Source organism: Lynx canadensis, chromosome F1, assembly GCF_007474595.2.
Source record: "Lynx canadensis isolate LIC74 chromosome F1, mLynCan4.pri.v2, whole genome shotgun sequence".
Lineage (NCBI taxonomy): Eukaryota > Metazoa > Chordata > Mammalia > Carnivora > Felidae > Lynx > Lynx canadensis.
This window is the reverse complement of record NC_044319.2, coordinates 39,438,042-39,461,519: the sequence shown is the minus strand read 5'-3', so window position 1 is coordinate 39,461,519 and position 23,478 is coordinate 39,438,042. Positions and strand designations below refer to the sequence as shown.

Below are 23,478 nucleotides of genomic sequence, written 5' to 3'. Positions count from 1 at the left end.
CCCATTCTGCCCTGTGGTAGGGGAGCTAAGAGCCCCTAAATATCTGTCCCCGTCCCCAGACACTGTCAAGGAAAATCTTCTGCACCAGGAGACCACTGCCTGAGCTAGTTCTCTCACTGCCCTGCCCTTGGGGTCCCCAAACTTGTGTATCCCATTATGGGCTGTTCTTAGAAGAGCCTTGACAGAGGGCCTGCCCCTGCCTTCTTTTGTGTCCCCATGTGTTAGCTGGTGTCTGTCAGTCCTGTGGCTGGGGAGCTTCCTCCTCTGACTGGTTGCCTCCTCGGAACTCCCCAGCACTTGGTCGCTTTCCCTGGGCCTAACTCATCCCAATTGTCTACAATACAGAATCAAGCGCCCTGTTATGAGCACTTCCGTTAAGTTGAAGATCTTTAGGTCCACAATTAGGACGCTCACTCCTCCGGAGACCCCTAGAGACCTGCTCCACCCACGCACCTCTACCCAGAATGGAGTCTCCCCCAAGCCTGAGAAAGCCAAGCCCCTGAAGCCCACAGATTCCCCCGGTCCCCAGGGCTCAGCACCCGGGGCCAGGCTGGAGTCACCCCTACCCGTAGCCATCGGCCCTCTGTGTGCTGTGGAGAGGGACAGGCGGGCAGGGACCCCTTTACCTGACACACCGGGCACCTCAGATCCAGGGCACGCGCTTCTCCCGGGCATCGTGGCTCCAGGGGGCGCTGTGCCCCGGGTCCTATAGCGGCCCCTGCAGGGCCGGCAGGGAAGTGGGCTCAATTGGAGCTTTCCTCCCCCTCCCCTCCCCCTCCCCGCTCAGGTCCCCAGGTGGGAGGGGCTGTGGGCAACCCTGCCCAGATGTGGGGGAGGAGACCTTGTGGAAGGCGCCTCCCCCCACCACCCCAAGGAAACTCCTGCGTTGTAGAGCTTTGGAGAAGCTCCTATTTCTCATGGAAACCTCCACTCTGGGCAGGCCAGAGCTCCTAGAACTGCTTCAAGGAACAGGAGACTCAGCCCCACTCATCGCCATCCACTGCCTAGCCTGGCCTGGGGGAAGCCTTCAGACTTCCTGGAGCGGAAGTCCCTGCCGTTGAGAAAGTGGCTCCCAGAGCCCACCTCCTCAGGCCCTGGAGACCTAAGGAGCTCTGGCAGGGACTGTTCCTCATTCCATCCTGCCAGGGAGCAGAGAACCTCTACCACCCCGGCCATCCCCCTGTTCCCCAGGGACCAGGCCAGACCCGCTGGAGACCAGGCGACTCTGCCTCCCTGGGCAGGCATCTTGAGGGCTGGGCAAAACCTCTGCTCAGAAAACTTGGCACAAAAGAACCCTTCGTCAGCTCAGGCCAATCACAAAGAACAGACTTTATTGACATATTTGGCACTAAAACCCACACAGTTCCAGCCCCGCAGCCAAGTACGCAGCCACTTCGCAACTGCACCAGGCATTACACAGGACCAATAAGTTAACATAAAGGACCCTCGTGTGTGTGTGTGTGTGGGGGGGGGGGGGGAGGCGGTGCTGGGATGTCTCCTGGCTCAGCCTAGGAGCTCTGGGCTCCCAGGAGGACACGGGGAGGGGAGATAGCTTTACACCAGGGACAGGCGCTCAGAGATAAAATGGAAGAGAACAGCATCTGAACTAGGACATTCTAACATAATGCGGCCAGAGTCCACCCAAAAAGGAGGGAGCTGCAGGATGTGGTAAGAGGGCAGTGACAGAAATGCGGGTGCTTCCCCTCAGGCTCTCCTCTCCTCCCCCGGATTCCTGACAGGCCACCTAAGTTCCTCCCTTGGCACCCTTGTGCAGTTGGCTACACTGCCTTCTGTCCAGTGGGGAGAACTGTGTTTCTTTGGGGTCAGGCATCAAAGTGATTGGGGGTTTAAGCTGTATTTGTAGTTTCTGTCCAAGTCCAGGCCACTCAGAGGGGAAAGGGGTCTGCATGGGCAGAATCAGAACTCCGTTCTTCCTAACACCACCAAGCTTCAACTCTGTGCTTTCTCCTTGAGGCAGGAGATTTGAGTATGTGACCAGGCAGCAAAAAGGCCCTGGGACGAGAACCCAGAGACTATCGGATGGTCTTAGCACAGGAAGTGTCCAGGCCTGCTCAAGTCTTAGCAGATGGGATGATTAATGAACACCCTTAAGAGTGAGTATTCCCATATTTGTAAAAATAAGGACTTGCCCTCTTTCAAGGAAATCCAGTCTCAAAAGCAGAAGCACAGCTGGGTGAGGGGTAAAAAGGGCAGGGACCCCTACCCCCTCCTAGGAGAACATGCCACAACAGTGGTGTCTCTCCAAAGATATCTGGAAGGTTTTCGTTTTTAGGACGATAATGAAAAGATGACAGAGAAATGGGTGGGGTTGCAAGCTCTCACGATGCCCAGAGACGGTGGTCAAAGCGTGGGCTGCTCTCCACCAAACACCACCACGGGTCAGCCCCCAGCCCGGGCCTCCTAATGCTACAGTCTGGTGAAGCCTCAAACGTAAGGCTCAGAGGTCTGGGTAGATGTGGGAGCCCACACGGCACAGAGAGCATATGGTGAATGACTGGGGGCCCTCCAGAGGGGGTTATGGGATGAGGAAAATAGGGCCCAGGGAGACAATACTCCACCAGGATGTGTGGTCTTTAACCTACCACTTCGTGTGTGCATCACAGAGCACATTATAAAGGGGGAAGAAGATTCTCCCCCTGTCAGGCACCCCTACAGTACCCAGAGAGCTGGGAAATGGGGGTGGTGAGGCGCACTAGTGTGCCTCCAGCTGCAGTGAGACAGGAGCTGTTCTCCAGGGATGTGCTCTGAGCCAGAGAATAGTCTGTGAGGAATCCCAACGTGGCCCTCTCCGCTCCACGTGTCCCCTGCCACTTGTCTTGCAGAAGGAGACAAATGCTGTCAGTCAGACAGGCAATGCCTCAAGTCCAGTAGACCAAGCTCTGGGGAATAAAGCATCATCATATTATTGGGATCTTGAGGACAAATCACAATATAAATCCTAAGGCCAGGGTTTCTGAACAAAAGACATTAAAAAAAAAAAAAAAAAAAAAGGCTCAGCTCCAGGTCATCGACCCGCGATGGGGTAAAGGAGCCGAAGAAGGCACTCGAGGCAGGGAGGTCTCGGCTCCAGCCCTGCTGTGGAACAGTCTTTTCCGGCAGCCAGGTTGAGGCATTCAGGGCACACGGTGACACCCGGCCTTGGTTACACCTGGCTGATGATCTCGCCATTCTCAGGCACAAAGACTTGCACAGGGGCCCCTTCGGGCGATCTCCGGGGCACATACACTGTGGTCACCTGCCGGGGTCAGGAAGAAAGGAGAGATCTGTAAGCAAACCCGGTAGAAATGTCAAACAGCAAACACAGGTACACCGTCCCTTTGCCTTAAGGACACTGACTGGCAGCTACAGGGGCCCAGGCACTCAGCCCCTGCCTTTCCAGGAGGTTCTATGTCCCCCACTGATCACCCTTTATCCATTTTCCACTCCACTTTCTTTGGGGTGTGCCAGGCGCCCTGCCCTCCTCCTCCCCGCATTTCCTGGGCTCACTTCTTGTCACCCTCCCTGTCTGGCAGGTTGGAATAGGCTGGGCCTGGGCTGAGGACAGGTCCAAGCTGGCAGGGAGGGAAAAGCAAAAGCACGTCAGCTGGAGGGTGCGGCCTGGGACCCAGGCCAGGCTGCTGCCAGGCCAGGATGCCAGCTGCAGCCCAGAGACCTGGTGGGTGGGGGAGGGATGTGCAGCTGGGCCTGGTAGGGATCTTGGGTCTCAAAGAAGCAGCGTGTTGGTAACTTCTGGAGGCTGCAGAGCCCTCCATGCCAGGGAGAAAGAAGACAAGACGCATGTGTGTTATCCCTACTTCCAGAATGAAGAAACTGGGTCACTGAAACCAGAGTGGGCAGCCTTACCTCATGTCTACCTTTCCAATCTGGTCCTTGGCGGATAAGAATACCGCTTACTTATACTTACTCTACACTGTTCTGATCATTTTACACATAACAACTCATTTAAAGTTCATGGCCCTCTGAGGTAGTTGTCCAATCATTAATATCCCTTCCAGGGAGCAGGGCTGAGATTTGAAACCCCCCCCCCCCCCCCCCCCCCCGTAGCCTGGCTTGAGAGGCTGATAAGCCTGTGCACTTAACCATTAGCCACCCTGCTTCTCAGCCCTGCAGCCAGGAGGGCCGCCGGAGGGGACGTGGACCCACAGGCAATCACAGGTCCTGGCTTCTGCAAACACGTGTCCAGACTCTCCCTTTGTCCTGGGCCTTCACATCAGGAAACTTGGGGGTTAATTCGGATTGGACTTCTGCTTCTGAATACAGGCTTATCTGCTTTGCGGATCATCTGTGGAGCCCGTAAGGAAAAGAGTCCCGCTCTCTTCCAGGATTACCTCCACCAGTGTACGTGGGTGAGCGCTCTTGAGCTAGAGGCAAAATTGGGAGGTGCGGGGGGGGGGGGGTGTCACGAGTGCCTTCCAAAGCCAAGAGGAAAGGCTCTGTGGCTTGTCCTTCCCAGCTGGGGACGGCGCGGCCACCAGCCTAGTGGCATCAAGCCTCTCTACTCTGGGGCCCGCTAGAATCGCAGCCCTCCCCCAGCTGGAAGGCCCCGTGACCCCGGGGCCGCCCGTACCTGTGTCCGGGGAGCCGGGGCTCGCGCGAAGCCCTCTCTCCCGGGGGGCAGGCTCCGGACGCGGAAAGCCCCCTGGCGGTCCAGCGAGTGCGGGCGGCCGCTCCGGAGGCGCGCGCGCTCGTGCCACGACTTGAGCTCCTCGGACACGGCCGCCTTGCTGAGCGCGCGGCCCGCGGGGCTGTCCTTCAGGGAGGGCGTCCGCACCAGGCGGCCGCGGGAGGCCACCAGCCGCTGCCAGCGCAGCGCGGCCGCGTCCTCCTCGTAGGCGGGGCCCAGGGCGGCGCGGCCCAGCTCCCACTCGCCGGGCGGCGGCAGGTGGCTCTCGGCCACGAGCACGTAGCGCCCGGGCGGCGGCAGCAGCTTGGGGTAGTGCGCGCCAGCCGGGACCCAGGCCCCGCGGGGACGGGGCGGCTCGGGCGGGGACAGGGGCCGCAGGAAGGAGATGTCGGGGCTGCTGCTGCCCGGCGACGTGGGGTGCGAGATGCTGGAGACGTCTGAGCCGCTGTCCTCCGAGCAGGAGTGGTAGGCGGGGTGGGGCAGCGGGGGCTTGGTCGGGGGGAAGCAGGAGTCGGGCACCGTCACCGTGTAGTGAGTGGGGCGGCGGCGGGGGAAGGCGCTGCGGCCTCGGCCCTCGGGACCCGCCCGGAAGGAATCCATCCTGAGGGGGGAAGGGGAGACGCACTGAGTCGGGGAGGCCGAATCTAGTCCTTTGGGCCTGGGGTGGGGGGGGGGGGGGTAAACAGGTGAGGCAGACGCTCTACAAACCTCCCCCGCCCCCCTCCAGGAAGCATCCAGACACCCTCCTGGCCTGGTGTGCCATTCAACGTATCCCTCCTGCTGCATTCACACTTCTGTGCTTTGTGCAAAGCGTGCCACGGCCACGTGGGCTATTTTCAGCTGCTTTAGGGACCCTGTGTTCAGCCACATGACACCCACAGAATCCGTGGTCAGGTATCTAAGCTGGACCTGTAAAGCTGTCATGTGGTAGAGACCGTGTGAAGGAAGTAGATGGCCATGCACAAGGCAAGGAGAAGCCTTAGAAGAAACCAACCCCACCCTGATCTTGAACTTCCAGCCTCCCGAACGGTGAGACCATAAATCCCTGTCATTAAGCCACCCACTCTGTGGCATGTTGTTCTGGCGGCGCCACCAAACTACCATAGGGGGACTGCACGCAGGTCGACCCTCCACAAGGGGGCAGCCCAAGACCCGCAGGGGCTGAAACCCAGCCCCTTTTCCCAGATTGCACAAAGGCACTGTTTGTAAAATAGCCCTGGGAGTATGTAAAATATAAAATTCATGGCCTGACTTGAGAGCAGTTGTCCCAGGCTGCACCCAGTCCAGTGCTGCCTGATGAGTGAATTTAAACTGACAGAAGAGCCCAGCAGTGGTGCCCAGGGCTTTCCGTGGGGTGTAGCTAACAGTGCCTTTCATAACGCTGTCACTGAAACTATCACCAAGAATACTGATAAAGCACTTGGAAAATAACATACAACTGACTCTCATTATTTGCAGATTCTGTATTTGCAAATCCCCCCCATAGTCAAAATGCATTTGTAGCCTCAAAGTCAACACCCACAATACTTTTGCGGTCATTTGTGGACGCACACACAGAATGGTGAAGACTTTGACATGCCCAATAGGCACATTCCCAGCCGAGACCGAACAAGGCAATGCTCTGACTTCTTGTTTCGGCTTTCGTACCATAAACGAGTATTCTTGCCAGTCTATTTAGTGTCACGTGTTTCATATTCTTGTACTTTTTCTTGGTGACTTCACTGTTTAGAATGGCCCTAAGCATAGTGCTGAAGTACTGTCTGGTGTTCCTAAGGGCAGGAAGGCTATGAAGGTGCCTTCAGTAGAATATACATAGGAGATGAGTTTTATTAGGGCATGAGTGACAGTGCCATTGGCCAGTTCAATGTTAATGGGTCAACAGCATATATTAAATAAGGTGTCTTTCAACAGAAACACACATAAAACAAGGTTATGGACTGATCGATTGACAAAAATATTGTGACCAGAAGCTCTCGAGAGCCTCACCCTGTGCTTTCCGTAGAAGCAATGGTTCAGTATTGCTACTTTACTGTCTGCGGTGACTTTATAGGACGTCAGACTCCCACAAATAATGAGAATCGACTGCACATCAATTGAGAGAGTGAATCATCCACTGTCAGCGACCAGTAATACAACAATCTTAAACAGTTGCAAAAGTATCTACCAAGGCACATATTCTCGTGCCATAGGAGAATATAGGTTGGGGGGGGGGGGTTGGAACTTGAATTGGGTTGTGCAGAAAACAGCTTGCTTCACAAGTGACTTGCCTCTGGTTTTGCTGATTGTGGCAAAGCCTCTATTGAGAGGTGCCCCAAGAAGGGATGGAGAAGCCACAGCACTAGCCATGTGTCACCCAGTCCCACCTGTATCCTAGAAGCCACCACCCTCCAAATGTAAGCTCTCAATAGTGGGTCTCGCCTCCCCCTGCATCTCTGGGGTGACCTGTCTCTTACCTCAGAGACTGCGCCTGGCCCCTCCTCCCCTGCATCTCAGGGGTGGCTGGGGCACTGGTGCGGCCCTGCCGCTGGCCAGGAACGCTGCGGATGGGAACCACATGGTAGGAGGCAGGCTCCAGCAGCCATAGGCTGGAGGCACCGGGCCCGTCCTGTGGCGTGGTGGCTGGGCTGCTGCAAAAGAATTAGAGACAGGTCAGTGGCAAGAATGCCTCCATTCAGGGCCTCAAGCTGTGCAGAGGAAGGGGGCACCGTGGAAGGGGGCCCCAAAACTCACATCTCTCATCATCACACAGTTAAGGAGAGGGGCAGTCTCCCACGCCTTGCCCTGCCTGTACCCCCCTGGCCAAGCACAGCTCCCACCCACTTCCAGCCCTCCCCTTCCTCCCCGTCCTGACCTGGACTCGCTGTTGGGTTCAGAAGATTTTCTGGGCTTCTCGTAGGGGTGGTCCAGGCTGGTCTCCTTCCAGGGACTGTTCTGGATGGGGGCCCGCTCCAGGCCCCCAGTCTCAGGTCCTGCTGGCTTCAGCCCCTCCAGGCTCTGGGGTGGGAGAGGCCGGGAAGGTGGAGCTGGGGACTCTGGGGGAGGTTTTGGCACTTGGGATTCCTCTGCGGGGAGTGAAAAGAAAGCTGGTGAAGGCAGTGGCTAGGAAATCGGCCCAACAAGAACCTCCATGGCCCACGCCTTGCTGTCCCTCCCACGGCTGCTTATCTGGCTGTTCCAGGCTGTGGCTCCAGGCCCAGATGCTCAAAAATGTTTTGTTCTCCTTTGGGACTTCCTCACCCATAGCTCTATTTTACACCTGCCTCCTTCAAGAAACCTCCCCAGATTGACTGCCTTTAGTTCACATCATTCCACCTTCTAACCTTTGCTCCTAGTATTATATCTGCAGCTACCTTTCCGCTTACCTAATTTTCTTGTTCATGCTGTGCCCAGGTGCACTATTTCCTTATTGACCTGGACACTCCCCTACATAGGACTGCGCTACCCTCTTGGTCCACCTTGACCCCCAGCATCCTTAAGGTTTATAAACAGGGTTCTTAATCGATGGACAGTGTTTCCTTCCCCAGTGCCATCCTCTATTCAAAGAGGGCAAGGATTGTGGCCAGATGGCTCTTAGGGTCCCAGGGCAAAGGCAGGGACCCCAGAGCCCATAGGCTCTGATAGAATTCACCTTTTCCTTCCCTGTCAAAATGATTGAACTTCTAGAATGGCAAAGGGTCAGCACATCCCCACCCTCAAATGAACGTGTGCAAGGGCACACAGAAATTAGCATCAAGTAGGAGCAGAGACCTGGAGCCCAGCCCGGCACTCCTGCCTTCACTAGTTCAGTAAATCTCCACTCCCCATTTGAAGTCCTTAGCAGTGAAGTCTGCCAAAGCCCCACTGTCTTCTGTTATGAGCCCAATCCTGACAATAGGCCCTAAACTACCCCTCTCACCTTCCTCCAGGAGCAGCCCATCTGATAGAGAGCTGTCATCTGAGGCGCTGAGCTCTGGAAAAGTCAAAGAGGAGAGAAAGAGGTGAGGAAATCAACTCCTAGATCTGGCTTATCCGGCAGTATTGACCCCACCCCCTTCCCGATAGCATCCCGTATCAGGAAATACCAACTGTGTACTAAATACTATGTTAGATATGAATTTATTACTCGGAAGTGGGAAAAAAAAATCAGAAGCTAGGAGGAAATGGGAAGCCTGATTTCAATCCTAGCTCTTCTATTAGCTACACAACCTTGAATAAGCCATTTCAATGCTCTAGGCCTCAGTTTCCCTGTCTGTAAGAAAAAAAAAAAAGCCAGGGCTTTTTCTGACAGGGTTTCTCAGCAGTGGAAGGGAAAGGTGAAGTGTCATTCTGGAAGGCCTTTGGGATGGAAATAATTTGCCTAACGTTTCTATAGTCTTCTGAGATCATGAATACAACTCAACTCAAAGACCCCGAATCTGAGAAGCCCTGCATTACCAGTACCAAGGGCAGCGCAAAGTGGCAGTTTGAGTTGTGGAGTTGTGGGATCAATTCACAGAGATCTGATTCAATTGGTGATATGGCAAGTCACTTGCATGAAATGGGAGTGTGACATTTCTGCATGGCACAACAGCAGCTGTGACCCAGGAAATCAGAGGGAACTTACATTTGCCATTGCCCTTGAACAAACTGAAACATTTAGACCCTGAGAATACTCTACTGACCTGGATGGAATTCACAAAGTATTTTCAACTATGTTTGATAACAATGATGAGGGGAAATTAACAATAGCCAATATTTCTGTTGTACCAGTAGTTTTCTAAGTACTTTATGTATATTAATTTATGTCATCATAACCACCGTGTAAGGTAAACACTATTATCATCATGTAACAGCTAAGAAAACCAAAGCTTGCAGGAACTGAGTAACATGGCTTAGGCCAATCCACCAAAAGGTGATTGAGTCAGAATTCATACCCAGACAGTCTGACCAGAGTCTGGCTTGTCACCGCTGCCTACCATTTATGGGTTCTCCTGTTAGCTAGCATCTAATGCACAAGTCATTATCTAGAAAGTTCTAAGACAGTTAAACAATTCCAGTCATCTTAAAATCCTTTGTACCACGACTGGTAAACTATGGGCCCTTGGGCCGAATACAGCTAACTCACCGTTTTTATAAATAAAGTTTTATCGAAACACAGCTACAGATTTATTTACATAAGGTCTGGCTGCTTTTGCACCACAATGGCAGAGTTGAGTAGTTGCGACAGAGACCTTATAGCCCATGAGGCCTAAAATATTTACTGAGCCTCTATAGAAGTTGTCAACCTTTGCTCCACAACTTAAATGAATTAAAAAACTCTACCCAGAGTAGTTCTTAAACCATGTAGGGCATACTGCCCAAGGAGCTGGGCGACTCCCAAGTAGCCAGCTAGGCCATGCTGTGCTTGGCTCGTACTAGCCTTTGCCTTGGGGTTCAAGTGAGGCTACACCCTTTTACTGAATTCTGGTTCTCTGCCTCTGATCTTTTACAAAACCTCGGAGAATAAAGAGTGTTCTTTTTTACAGATCTGTCAAGTTGAAGAATTTGTGGGACTGTTACTATCATGGTCCTGTGATGCAGCTGGGGTTAGTGTCATGTGTTTTGGTTTGACTCTATGATCTGGGAAGAAAGACATCATCTCCCATCATCCCTAATCTTCATAAAAACAAGCATGTCAGAGACTCATTGGCCAAACAAATGCAATGCAAAGAGGGTGATCTGGAGACCCGCTGCTTTTGTAGAGTTAAGACATGGAGGGAGCACATCTATCTGCCAGCCAAACACAGCCGTTCCCGAGGGCCGCTCACTGTCTCAGCCACACTGCCCCAACCCAGCCCCAGATCAACCTCACTCTGCCCTCAGTCCAGTACTGGCAGCTGGACCCCCCAGGTGAGGAGGTAACTACAGAGGTCACACCTACCAACTCTGCACATTCTCAAAGACTGCACTGTTCAACGGGTCGCCACTAGCTGCATGGGGGTTATGTTAATTAAAATGAAATAAAATTAAAAATTCAGTTTCTCGGTCAAACCAGGCACATTTCATATGCTCTAGCGGCCACTATAGACAGCACAGATATGGAACATTTCCATCACCACAGAAATTCCAATAGATAGCATTGCTAAAGGAAGGTATTGTCAGTCCACAAACGCATTCCGAGCACCTACTAAAATTAGAGGTGTGTGTCATGGGGGCGTAGGGGGATTTCTCATCAAATTCACTGTGGTGAATTAGTTTAACACCTGACTGCTCCCTGCCACCTGCAAGGTACTATCTAATTACCCCCACTTGGCATAATTAGTAATTATCCTAAATTGAATAAGCCTTGTGTGGAGACCAAGGGGGCAGGGTGGCTTTTCCTTTCCTTTTCTTTTTTTTTTTTCCTGTTTGCTTTTTTTTTCCTTTTTAATTCAAAACACCTCTCAGCTACTAACTAATTATTAATCCCTTTCTACTTCCTCCTTCTGGGGAAAGCACAGCTGGGCAGAGGAGGCAGAGAAGGAATTACTTGTCTAGAGCTGCTTCCTCCTGCGCTCCCAAGGCAGGACATTAGAACCCAGGACCTCAGGCCCACCGGCAAGACAGGGTTTGAAGGTGGAGGGTGCAGCGTCTTTTTCTCTGATCTGGAGGGTGAAAGGTGGCCGCTACCCCAGGTTTCTTCTCTACAGCTGAGTGCACCGAGGTTTCAGAACCGCCTGTCTCCCATGGAAGGTTAACCAAAGCCCCAGGCACGTCCTGACCCGCTCATACCCACAACGAGAAGCATCACTGGTCACAATGGCAGCAGCAGTGTGATATCCCCTCACACCCTCTGCCACCCCAACATCTGCAGGCTGCCGAGCAGTACGGGGCTGGAGAAGACACAGGAGGGGCTGAGGCAAACTGGGACAGGGGCACTTCTCACTCCGCCGCCGGCTCCCTACCAGCACAGCGCAGGTAAGCCCCTCAGGGACTTCCACAAGCCAAGTCAGTGGCTGCCTTTCAAGGGGGGGGGGGGCTCAAGTCCTGGGGATCCTGTCGGAGTGGAGGGAGGATGGAGAACTTCTTTTCCATCTGAGCCTGGGTCAGGTGCACGGTCTCCTGGGTTTACTGGGTCAACTGTCACACGGAGGTACCTCCTCCCTCATTCTCTGCTTCTGCTGGAGGTGACCTGGGAAGTGTCTGGTCACACCCTTTCTCACCTACATCAGAGACAACGTGCGGCAGCGGGGACTCTGGAGACCTGTACTAGGAGCATCCCCTTGCACACAGCATGGGCCACGGGGCACGGGGGTTCTAAATACGAGCGTCCCCAACCAGAAGAGGAGAGCAGCCTCTGTGAAAAGCCAACCCAAGGTGCAGGGGTAGGAGCCGGAGGGTGTGGGAGAAGTAAACAATTCCCCAAGCCCAGACCAAGGCCTTGGTCTCCAGTTCCAAGGATGGCCCCAGGCCACCCCTCCCTTCTTCACCCCAGGTCCCTCCCCTACAACTGGGCCCCGTGAGAGGCCAGGGGTTGAGGCAAGCGACGGGCATGATGCCGTGAGAAGTAGAAGGTAGGGCTGCGAGTGGACTTGACAAGCTGGGTTTGCGTCAGGAGAGGGCAAAGCCAACACAACTGAGGGCTCAGAACCACTTGTTGGAAGGTAACCCGGGCTGGGTGCACCGGTGTCCAATAATGGCAGGTCCTGGGCAGGGACGACTTTCTAGGTGCCCCACAGCCCCAGGTCTCTGGGCCACAGGGCTCAGGGACTAGACTAGAGGCACAGTAAGAGCAAAGAGCAGAAGTGGAGGGATTCCCCTTGACCAGGGTGGTTCTAGAAGCTTAAGGGATGGTGGGGTGTGGCACTGGTGGTGCTGGATTTCAACCTAAACATCCCACGAGTAGCCCTGGGTCCCTGAGCAGCCTCGCTCAGGCCGGGGGACAGTACGTCAGCTCAGAGCCTCAGGCTCACGTCAGCCTCACGCTTCCTGACCATATAAGCCAGCCCCTGGGGCCTGGAGGGCAGGAGGGTGGACCTGGCTACCGCAGCTGCATAGACCCTGGGAAGAAGCTCGAAGTCAGCCTGGGGAGCACCTTTCTGCCTAGAAGGCCTTCTTGAGGGCAGTGGGTTTTGAGGCGGACGTGGAAGGAATGGGACGCTTCCTAAGGAGATTGGGGGAGAGGGCCTCACGGGATGGAGAAGCCCTGGGCCACAGCTTGTTGGGGTTGCAGAGGGTCAGGATGGGGTAGAGGTGAACCGAGGAAGCAGGTTTCCCAGCTAAAGCCAATCTGGACTATTAAACACAGTGCTGGGCACGAAGGCAAATGCAGTGGCCCCGGGGCCATGCCACCTAAGCTCACGCGAGGCCCGCGTGGCCCGGGACGGGACTCTCAGGGCAACCGGCTCACCTCGGCCCAGGGGCAGGGCAGCGGCGGGAGGGGGCCCGCTGGTGCGCCGCTGCTCGCCCAGGCAGCGCTCCAGCTCCCTCAGCTTCTTCTCCTCCTGCAGCATGGCATGCTTCCGCTGCCGGCGGGCCTGCCTGCTGAGGTTCCCCTCCCGGCACAGGCGGCGGGCCGCTTCGGCGATCTGCAGCTGCAGGGCTAGCTCCCGCTCCAGGCCGCTCAGGGGGTCCTGAGGAGTGGGAGAGGCAGGGGGCTCGGTGGCCGTGGGGACCCAGGGAAGGGCCCCGACGGACCCCCAGCCCGGGAAGCAGACGGCAGCACGGGCGGCCCTGGGGCCCTGGGGCGGAAGGTGGAGCGGTGGGAGATGCCCGAAAGCAAACCTGTGGGCCCGAAAAGCCGGCATGGGGACCCACCCGCCAACCTGCCCACTGAGCCGGGCAGAGCGGTCACCAACGTGGGCCACTCTCCCTCCTGACCCCAAGGGCCGGGCAGGCGAGCCCAGGGGACACTTGCCACCTTTTGCACCATGGGGAAGGGATCCCGGGGCCCGAGCCGCCCCCTCACCGCCTGCCTTCCCCCGCTGAGAAAGAGGACAGCCCTAGGGGCCAGAATAACCTGTTTAAATGGGCCATTGCCTCCCTGGGCTGGTGGTTGAGCTCTTAACTGATCTTCTGCCTACTGGCCCAGACAAACCCAGGGTCCTCTCGTGAGTCCCCAGCTCTTGCACACCTTCCCCATGGCCACTGGGCTACATGTGAGTGGGTGCCCCTCATCGACACGGAGCCGAGCACCCTGACTGGGTGTGATGGCGGGGGGCGGGGGGTGGTGGAGATTGCCAAAAACCAGGAGAGGCCCCTGTGCCTCAGAAGCTGCCCCTCCAGACGGTGAGGCCTTGGCTCAGGGATCAACATCTGGGGGGCGGAGGCTGAGAGACAGCCCCCTGAGGTTCCTCACCTCTCTGTGCAAGGCCCGCTCGTCCAGTTTATAAGCTGCTCCAATCCTGCGGCGGACCTTGGGGGCCTTTTCCCCTGGTTTGAGAGGATACTCGGCCGGCAAGATACCCGTCAGCTCCTGCAGTGGAAGCAACGTCAGCCAGTCCCCGCTCCAACTGCCCAGCCCTTGGCCAACCAAGCATAGCCGGTACCCCCTTTGCCTGTGCCCACCCTTCCCCAGAGGCCCCTGCCCACTCCCCACCCCATCCCGTCCCCCAGGCCTGTCTCACTGGCCTCTTCAGGGCACCCTCCGCATTCCCTCCTCTTTCCCTTCTACCTTCTGCTCACCCCCGCCAGAGATCTACTCTGGCCCTGGTTACATTCCCACAGGCACCTGTCAACTCCCTCTGTAGCCCCTCTGTCTTTCCCTCCCGTGTCTGGGGGCCCCACCTTGGCTACTTCCTTCGCTCAGGGCCGCTCAGGGCCCAGGTCAGGGATTCCAGGCACCACAACCCCATCTGATTTCCAGAACTCTCTCACAAACGGGGTTCCCTTCCCTCAGCCCAAATATCCCCAAATGTGGCTCTAGGGCTCCTCCGGTTAACCCCAAGTTATTGGGAGGAACCGGGGGCCGGCCGAGGCTCTCACCGCCTCCCTGAGGCAGAGTCTCTTCAGCTCCTCCAGGTGTGCCTCCAGCCGCTCTTCCAGGGCCCTCTGCTGCTTGCGCACCGCGTGGGTCAGCTCCTTCACCGGGGACACCGGGCTGTCAGGGCCTAGGGGGGCCGCAGGGCACTGGCTCAGGGAAGCCAAGGTGGGTAAGCCCCTCTCAGACACTCGTTAACTATCCCAGGCCCACACGTGTACACACACACACATACACACACACACACACACACACAGCCTCATGCCTGCCCGCTGATCGCAGATCTCAGGTGCTGCGGCCGGTGTCATAACCACAAACGCCACATCTCCTGGCTGTCCGAGGTGGCAACATGACGGCTCAAAAGGAAGGGCCGCCTCAACAGGCCATCTGCAGGTGGTGGGAGGGCTACCCGGTCAGGGCTCCGTTCTCACCCTTCCCACCCTCCACCCACACAATTCACTGTTGCCTCCTCCTCCTTCTCCTTTCTCCCTCTCCCTCTCTCTTTTTCTCTCTCTCATTCACACACATGCTTCTTTCTTCTCTTCTGTCAGGACCAGACCAGGCCCACAGACTCAGGCCAACCAAAGAGACAGGACCTTTCCATCAGCCAGATAAGATTTTTCTACTTCTTAGTAATCACTAGGGCCAGAGTTGCAGAGACCTGTTCCAGATAGGATCACACCTCCAGGCCAGACCATCCAGGAAAACTGCAGTCCCTCTAGTATTTAGCCCCCAGCAGAGGCCTCTCCCACCCCTCCTGCCCTCCCCCTACTCCAGTCTTCCAGCTTCTCAGCCTGGCCAGCCCTGGGGCCTGGGGCCTAGGGCCTGGGGCCTCAGAGAGGCAGGGCTAGGGGGCCCACATGGCGGGATTCCCCAAACCACTCACCAGATTGCAGGATGATGCCACTGTCAGTGTCGCTGACCTCATCCTTACTCTCCATGGTGGATTTCTGGGAGGAGGGGGCACAGAGTAGGGAGGGGTGACACCGTTCCCAAGCTGAGCCAGGATGTGTCAGTGGCCTGCAGTTTCCCCAGCTTTTAAGAGAACAACAACAAAAAGATAGATGTGAAACCCCTTAGTTCCAAACAGAGCCTAAGGATCGGATATCTGAGGGCACGGGGAATGGAAGTGAGGGCCATATTTCTGGAACAGTCTGGCCTGGGGTTTCTTAGCTCTGGGGGTGCTACCGAGAAGGCTCTGTGGGCCTCACCAGCAAAGCCGCTCTCGGGGGCTCTCTGGGCCCACCCTAGCCTCCTGCCTCCTCCTTCTGAGAGGGGCCTCTCAGCCCAAGAGAGTCAACAGCAGCGGTGGCCACAGGGACCACTGAGACTGGGGACAAGGACAAGGAAAAGAGCAAGAAAGAGAATGAAAAGGAAAAGATAAGAAAAAATGGGTGGGAGGACAAAGCAAGGAGGAAAGGAAAGCAGGAAGGGGAAGATGTCTTCTTGGGGCACAGCCGTCGATCGCCATGGGGCTGACTGTCCTCAGCCCGAGAACCCAGGAGGCATGAGACCCATCCCGCTGCCCCAGTGGGTGACAACACTTCAAAACTGGCTGGGCACTGGGTACCCACCCAAGCCTGTGCTCTCGGGTCCTCAAAGCCCAGGCTGCCGTGCCCTCTGGACCAGGGTATGCATCCAAAGACAGGTGCCAGAGAGCTGTCCCAAAGTTCTGAAATAATTCCCAAGCCACTATGTCTAGGAGACCCCTCATGGAGGAGTCGGCTGAGATCCCCTATCCCCCACAGCCAGAGGAGACCTGGCGTGTGTGTGTGTGTGTGTGTGTCAGGGTCACGGGGGAGGGGGAGGGGCTGTGTGACTAGAGTGGAAGCCGCCCGAGGACAAGAAGTCCTCCCACTCCTCTATCTCCCTGGAGCACTTGGGTGGCACAGGTACAGTCTCAGCGTGTGTCGGCCCAGCTAGGGGTACCAGTCTCCAAAACAACACCTGCTCCTCACTGAGCCCACATCCCTGGGTCGGGGTCTCAGCTGGCCGCGGCCTGGTAGCTGTTGGCTGGAGCAGGGGTAGGGAGGGGCGGGAGGAGCCCAGGCAGGCGGTCTGGAAGGAGAGCCCAGCCACCTCCTCACTGAGTCAGCCCATTGAGCAACAGTCCAAAAGTCCTCCTGAGTTTCTGTCTGGAGCTTATCCTGCCTCCCCACGGCACAGGGCCACGGGGTGGAGGAGGTGGGCTCCACCCCTCTGCCACCAGCCAACAGCAGAGGCAAGTCAGCCCTGGGAAAGCCGAGCACAACGCAAGGCCAGGAGAGGGAGAAGGGACTTCGCACAGCCAGGTCCCCAGTAGGACCTCTGCCTCTCGAGACTGGAAGAGCAGGACCGATGGAGCGCTTTTATAGACCTCCATAAATGGCACAGGCCAGCGAAGTACCGTGGGCAATAGCAATAAAAAGGTAGCCTTGATAACAATATGTACCTGCACTGTGAAATTGCATTTTTCCCAGAAAGTCCAGAGAATGGATAATAGGATGAAAGAAAGAAAGAAAGAGAAAAAAGAAATGTTTACGTAGGGCCTTTGTAAACATGCCAAAGAGAGAGACCAGCCCGTGTTCTAGAAACCCAGAACAGGGTAATTAGTGTGAGAGTTACCTCTGCATGGCCCATCCCTCCGAAACCTTCATGCCCCCTGGAGATGAGAGCAGGACAGAGGGGCAGGCGGCTCACCCACCTCCCACCCACCGCGGGCAGCCTCTGACCTTCCCCAGAAGCCAGGGCCCGGGCCCAGCCAGAACTAGGAAGCAAGGGTGTCTCAGCTAGCACGGTGAGCATTCTGCTTTGCACAAGGGAGGAGGTAATGTGGGAGAGAAGCCATGAATTAGTCACACTTGCTAATTAATTATTAACCACGAAGGAGTTGCCTTGGCAAGTTACGATAACTCAGCCCCTGCTTTCCTCCTTGGCTGGTGCGGTGTGTAAGGTTACGCGGACAGAGGGGTGGGTATGAGAGGAGAGCCCCCTTGGCACACCCCCTCTCCTCCAGTGTTCACCGCCAGGGTCAAGGGCACACGCTGCCAGGGTCTGATGCTGGGCACACTCTGGGCTAACTCACGGCTCCAAGCGAAGCAAAGAGCACAGGACCCAAAGTTGAGAGCTTCAAGTTGTAGTTCGGCTACTGCCTGTGTTGTCCTGAGAAAGTTACCTGGCCCGGCCAGCCTCCTTTCCTCGTGGACACAAAGACTAGACAGTGTCCAGGGAAGTCCTTTTCCAGCTCTCCGCTCAGAATCTGGACCTCTTGGACAATGCCGGGCTGAGCAGGAACCCCAAACAGCCATGTAGCAGTCGCCCTCATGTGCCCTGCCAAGGCAGCCCTCCTGGCCGTGGGGACCCTGCCCCGGGAGCCCAAGGGATCAGCTCAGCTCCCGCCTCCGCCAGCACCACAGGAGTCCCTTGAGCCTTAGATATTTAAGGCATTGCTTTCAGATAAAGGCAGTTCAGGGAACATGCCCAACCCCTTCCCAACGCAGGAATCTCTCCCTGCCCTCCAGACCCTCAGCTCTAAGCGGCAAGCCCCAGGGCTGGGTCCTAAGAAGCAGTCCACCTGACTGAACAATGTCCCCAGGAAAAGGCAGACAGGAAAGAAGAGGCATAGAGGAAGGAAGGGAAACACCGGTGCAGCGTCCCTCAGGCTGAGCCACTGAGGACCCTCCTCGATCACCCGTGTGCCCCCAAAACCAGGTCCTGGGCCTCTCGCTTCTTCCTGTGGAGACTGAGGCCTGGGGACTACAGCAAAACTGTAGCAAACCTACAGCAAGGGGCTCCTCATCTGGGCCCACCGGCACCCCCCTATCATCCCACGCCCCAGACACAAGGCGGAGGAGGAGGTGGTGATGGGGGCTACTACAGGGGCTCCCCCCACTCCCCGGCCGGCCTGCCCCCCAGCCCCAAAGACCTGTTCCACCCTGCCCTGCTCTCACCTGCTTCTGGGGTTTAGTCCAGGATTCCGGGAAACACCCCCGTTCCCAGGTCAGGGGCCCGAGGGGTGTCGCATGTCACCTCAGGGTGTCCCAGGCCACAGGCCAGTCTCCCTTGTGCTCTCCTCTGACCTGGCTCCAGCTCTCTACTTGCCGCTGCCGATGGCCGCCCCTCCCTCTGGTCCCGCCTGCTGGCCTGCCTGCCTTTCCTTGTAGGCTGCCTTTCCTCCTAGGCTGCCTGCCGGGCCAGGGGAACCAGGTTACTTGTTACGACTTGAGTCAGAGGGGAGGAGCAGGTGAGCAAGTCCTTCCCTGAACTAATCCTGCCGTGGCTGTTGCCAGCAGGCAGCTCCTGGGCCTCTACGCTTCCGGGGGTGGGGTGAGGAGGGAGAGAGGGGCTCCCTGTGGAGGAACCCCAGAAGAAGGCAACGGGGGGGGGGGGGCATGTCTTCATGGCCTCAGGGGACTCCAATGCAAAAGTGGTGAATGGTTAGGGCGCACAATTGCTCTCCTAACCCTTAGTCTCCCTAGCAAGGAGAGAGGTCAAGGCATTCGAGACCCCCAGGAGCAGGGTGAAAGGCCACTGTCCATGGGGAATACCAACAAGAAGTTGACAGAATGACAAGAATAGGTCATGACTCTTTCCATACACAGTCATGGAAAGCAAGGACTGGGTTTTGTCTCTCAGGCAAGGCAGTAACTATGGAAGTCCGTATGGGAAGGCTCTAGGGTCCCCAAGAAAGCAAGAGTGGTCTCTCTTTTCATCCTAGTCATTTCCTCCCAGGATCATCAAGGCCTATTTCTTTCTTACATCCATCCCTCAACAGGGTCCACGGCGCACTAAGCTGAACCCCAGTCCTAGTCCTTATGCCACAGGAGAGCCACTGGACCCCAGGCTCTAAATCCACTCCCCAAACATGAGGGACCAGGGACCGAAACGGAACTTGTTTTCTACAGAAAACAAGCCTCCAGGTCTCCCACCCCACTGATCCTCAGACAAACCCAAAACTGTTTAGAATTCAGCCCACTTCATTGGGGGAAGCAAGGGCTAAGGCTACCTGTGGCTCCACGTGGAAAACACACAGACGTGATACAGATTAAGGACTACACCCCTCAAGGCTTACATCGCACCACCTCCCTTTCTCCCACTCTGATGTTCCCACTGTGTCCCTTCACGCTGGGGTATCAGCACCTCAGCATCTCTCTGGATCGCTCCCCTCTCCCAGCCGCATCTCCAAACGCCCTCCCCTTCCCCGTGGCTGGGCGGGTAGAAGTGTGCTCCACCAAGTGTCCCCTGTAGAGCAGAGCTGTGTCACCGGACAGAGTTCCTGTCTGCCTCCTTCCCTTCATCTGCATCCCCCACAGTCCCTACACACATACCCAGCTCACCTTCACATCCTATACACACCCTCTTTCCAAACAATGCTAGCCCCAGAGTCCTCCAGGCTGACCACTTCCTCCTCTCCCCAGGCTGAGGCTACGGGGCCCCCCCCAACCGGGGGCAGACCCCTCCCATGATGTGGAGCCAGCTTTGGGTGTCCCAAAGAGTCTGCAGCCCTCCCCTCCCCCTACTGGCTTGTCACATTCTTCCAAAGAAGACAAACACAGAGAGATTGACTCTGAGTGGAACTGGTCCCCTTCTTCCACCTTGCCCATCCCCCAGCTCCAGGTGGGGGGTGTTGGAAATCTCTGGAACCAGCCCATGGCATGTTTTTTAATGCACAAAAAAGAAATGAAGAGAATCACCAGGAGAACGAATTATATTAAAATACAGTTCTAAAAACAAACACATAGTAATATATAATGCTTCTTTATTAATGTTAAACGGGACGTGGCAGTGGATAGTTTCATAGAAGCGATGAATGTAAACGATGCTTCGAGACAGAACAACTGCGACATGACCGTAAACTATCTGTGAATTCTATCAACGGCAAAGACACAGCTACTGCCAATGGTTTCTTGCCTTCGTGATTGAAGGCATTGTTAAATTTTTGTTAAAGGTTGGTGTGAAATAAAGATATTTCTTCCCATCTAAGTTCACAAACCCTCTGAATTCTATCCACAGATGCTTTGGTGCCCGGGACCCAGTGAAGAACCCCACTATCAGGTAATCCCCCCTCTCTGAGTTCAGAGGAGAGAAATACAGATAATCAACTCACCGCATTGATCCTCTGGAATTTTTGTAAACCCCCTGCTCCCTCAAACTCACATGCAGCATTTCCTGACCCAGCAGAACGTGAGGTCTGGAATGCGACTAGCCAACCAATTCTCCCAAGAACCCTAGATCCAATGGGTTGGATCTCACTGTCTGCCAGGCCACTCAACGCAAAATACCAAAAGGGAGGTGGGTAGTACCCCCAGGAGCTGGCTGGGGTTCAGTGCCCTGCTGCCCGCTGGCCTAAGGGATCAGGGTTCTCAGATCAGTGCCCTGCCCCAACCCCCAGAGCATCAACACCCAGAGCACAAGTTGGTGAGGACGTGGAGTGTCCTTGAATAAAGTCAGAGTACTTGGAATCTGATTGTTCAAAGGAGAAAAACTGCATCTCTTTAGGATTTTCACTTCCCAAGGAGAAGTGCTGCATCAGGAAACTTCCACACTGTGGCCATCCACTCCCACAGTTTCAAAAAGTCCCTTTGAGTTTCTTCTGATACACGAGATTGGAAGTTCTTGAAAGCAAGAGCCTCATCTACCGTCTTCGCATTGCCTCCAGCACCCAGCAAAGAACAGTCTCAGGCACTCCTAAGATCCCACTTAACGAATTCACAGATCAATGGTCAGCCGCCGGAGCCAGCAGTGCAGAAAGAAGCGGAATAGCCCGGGACCCTCAAGGCGAAGGAGGGTGGAAGAGGGTCCCTTAACTGGTTTCTTTCTCCACTCCTCTCCGTCCCCACTGGGAAAGGTGTTCGCCTCCAGCAGGCGATGGTGGAGTGGGTTCTAGCCAGGAATGCGCCCTGAAATCAGACCTCTTGGCTTTGCTTAAAAAGCCCCTTTGTCCGGTCCACCCTGCTCCCCTCCCCCACCGCGCCCCTCCGCATCCAGGCGGCCCGAGACTTTGCTCCTTTTGTTTGGCTGCTTTCTGGCTTCCCGGAACCTGGCCAGGGGATCCACAGGCGTGGGGAAGGTCGAAGGAGAAGGGTTGAGGAGTCGGAAATGTGCACTTTGGGTAGGAACTTGAAATTCCCACCCCCTTTGTAAATCACTCCGTTCCTGGTAGGGCCAGCTCCGCTCAGGCCACGGACCACGGGTTCAGGAGCTGGAGCCCCCCAGTTCACCCGCGCTGCGTCCCCCTAAGTTTTCCCCCTTACCTGTCCCATGGAGCTCTGGCGCCGCCCGCCTGTCCCCGCGCCCCCCGTTCCTGCCTCGAAGCTTCAGGACCTGTTTGTCCAGGCCATCTTCTCTCTCCCCGACCCTCCTCCCGGCCTTCCCTCCCGGGAGGTATTTCATTTAACTTCGGCATTTGCAGCATCCCAAATGTTAAAGATCCCAAGACATCTGTCCCCTGGGGCATACCAAGGCCCAGAGGAAAGAGGGGAAAGACGCAAGAAGGGATTCGAGATTCCGATCCAAGAGTCGGGGCGGGACCCCATGGCGGGGTGGTAAGATGCCAGCGAGAATGGGTACCCTTTGGGGACCCCGGCCCGGGGGGGCGAAACTGCCCCCTTCTCCCGCTTTGGGACGCCGGCGTGGCGGGACACCCCCGGCACTACCAGTTTCCTCCGCCCAGGCGGGAGGAGGCTCCTCTCTCCGTCCGAGGGCCGCCTTTCATCCGCGCGCTCCGGCCTGGCCGGGGGCCGTTTCCATTCCTGGAGACCCCGGGGTGAAAGAATGAGAGGAGCCGGCAAGAGGGCGCCGCGCCCCTCCCCCGCAGGCCCCGTCCCCCCTCCCCGCGAGTCCGCTTCCCCCTCGCTGGGCACCGCGGTGCCGCCGAGCCACCGCGCGCTGGCGCAGCCGCAACCGCCTCCCCCTCCTCCGGCCCGAGCCCAATCCTCCTCCCGGGCGCCGGCTGGCCGGGCTCCGCCGCGCAAGGAAAGGAGCCCACTCCCGGTGAGCGCCTCCTGCTGTTACCGCTAGCCTGGTGCCCTCCCTCCCTCCATCCGTTCACTCACTCTCTCTCTCACTCACACGTCCCTGTTTTCATTTGTGCGAGAAGTTTATGGAGCACCTACGAGTGCCCAGCAGGGTGGGTCTAAGTTCAGATTCTTCCCTGGATGATTCCCCAACCTAGGCGAGTAATCAAGTGGCAATAGCATCAATGAAGCAAGGGCTGAAACTCGGAGCAGAGAGAGAGAGAGGCAGGCCGTGCGCGCGGCTGGGCCAGGCTGAGGGTCGCAAAGTCTGGCGGGAGAAGGCATGTGCCCGGGGAACTGGCGGGAGAATGCAAGAAGGACCTTGAGGCAGCTGTGGCGGGATATACAAACGCATAGTGGCAAAGAAGCACGGGGACCTAGGAGCTGCGCGGACCTTAGGGTGTCGGATGAGGAGGAAGGAAAAGAATGAAAACAAAGACAAGGCTAAAGTGGCAGGCAGAGGTTCATCAGGAAGCGGGGCAGCTCTGTCTGGTCGTCCAGGTTTCCACCATACTAAGAGGGAGGGCTCACCCGTGTTCCACCCACCAAGCTGTGTGCCCTGCCTGGAGGTGGTGACTTTTTCTCATTTGTACAAAGGCACTATATGAGCTAAATTGGCTGAAGAGCCTCGTGGGCTAAGTAAGGATTTAAGGTTTTTACCCTGAAACTGAAGAGAAGCTAATTGTATTAGTCAAGGTTCTCTAGAGACACAGAATCAATAGGATATATGTATATAATACATATGAGAGAGAGAGAAATGGAGAAAGAGATTTATTTTAAGGAATTGTTTCATTCCGTTGGGAATGCCGTCGAGTCCAAAATCTACAGGGTGGCCTGACATGCTGGAGACCCAGAGAAGATAGCAGTTCGAGTCCAGAGGCAGTCTGCTTGCAGAACTCCTTCTTCATCAGAGGTCAGTCTTTTTTCTGTTAAGACCTTCAACT

General features: G+C 56.1%; 1 protein-coding gene across 2 annotated transcripts; it reads right to left on the bottom strand.

Annotated features, from left to right (window-relative positions):
• Positions 1-1,305: 1,305 nt before the first annotated feature.
• On the bottom strand, positions 1,306-21,997 carry INAVA (innate immunity activator). Of its 2 annotated transcripts, none has more exons than XM_032591824.1 (10): positions 21,773-21,997; positions 15,427-15,575; positions 14,546-14,670; positions 13,920-14,036; positions 12,972-13,194; positions 8,541-8,594; positions 7,497-7,707; positions 7,099-7,272; positions 4,589-5,246; positions 1,306-3,256 (listed from the first exon to the last, which is right to left on the bottom strand). In XM_032591824.1, the coding sequence occupies exons 1-10, from the start codon at positions 21,973-21,975 to the stop codon at positions 3,164-3,166; spliced, it is 2,007 nt and encodes a 668-aa protein (XP_032447715.1). In that variant the 5' UTR covers positions 21,976-21,997; the 3' UTR covers positions 1,306-3,163. The 2 variants fall into 2 exon arrangements, with proteins under 2 accessions (XP_032447715.1, XP_032447716.1); XM_032591825.1 differs by lacking the exon at positions 21,773-21,997 and adding an exon at positions 18,470-18,671 and having other exon boundaries at positions 4,649-5,246.
• Positions 21,998-23,478: the final 1,481 nt, after the last annotated feature.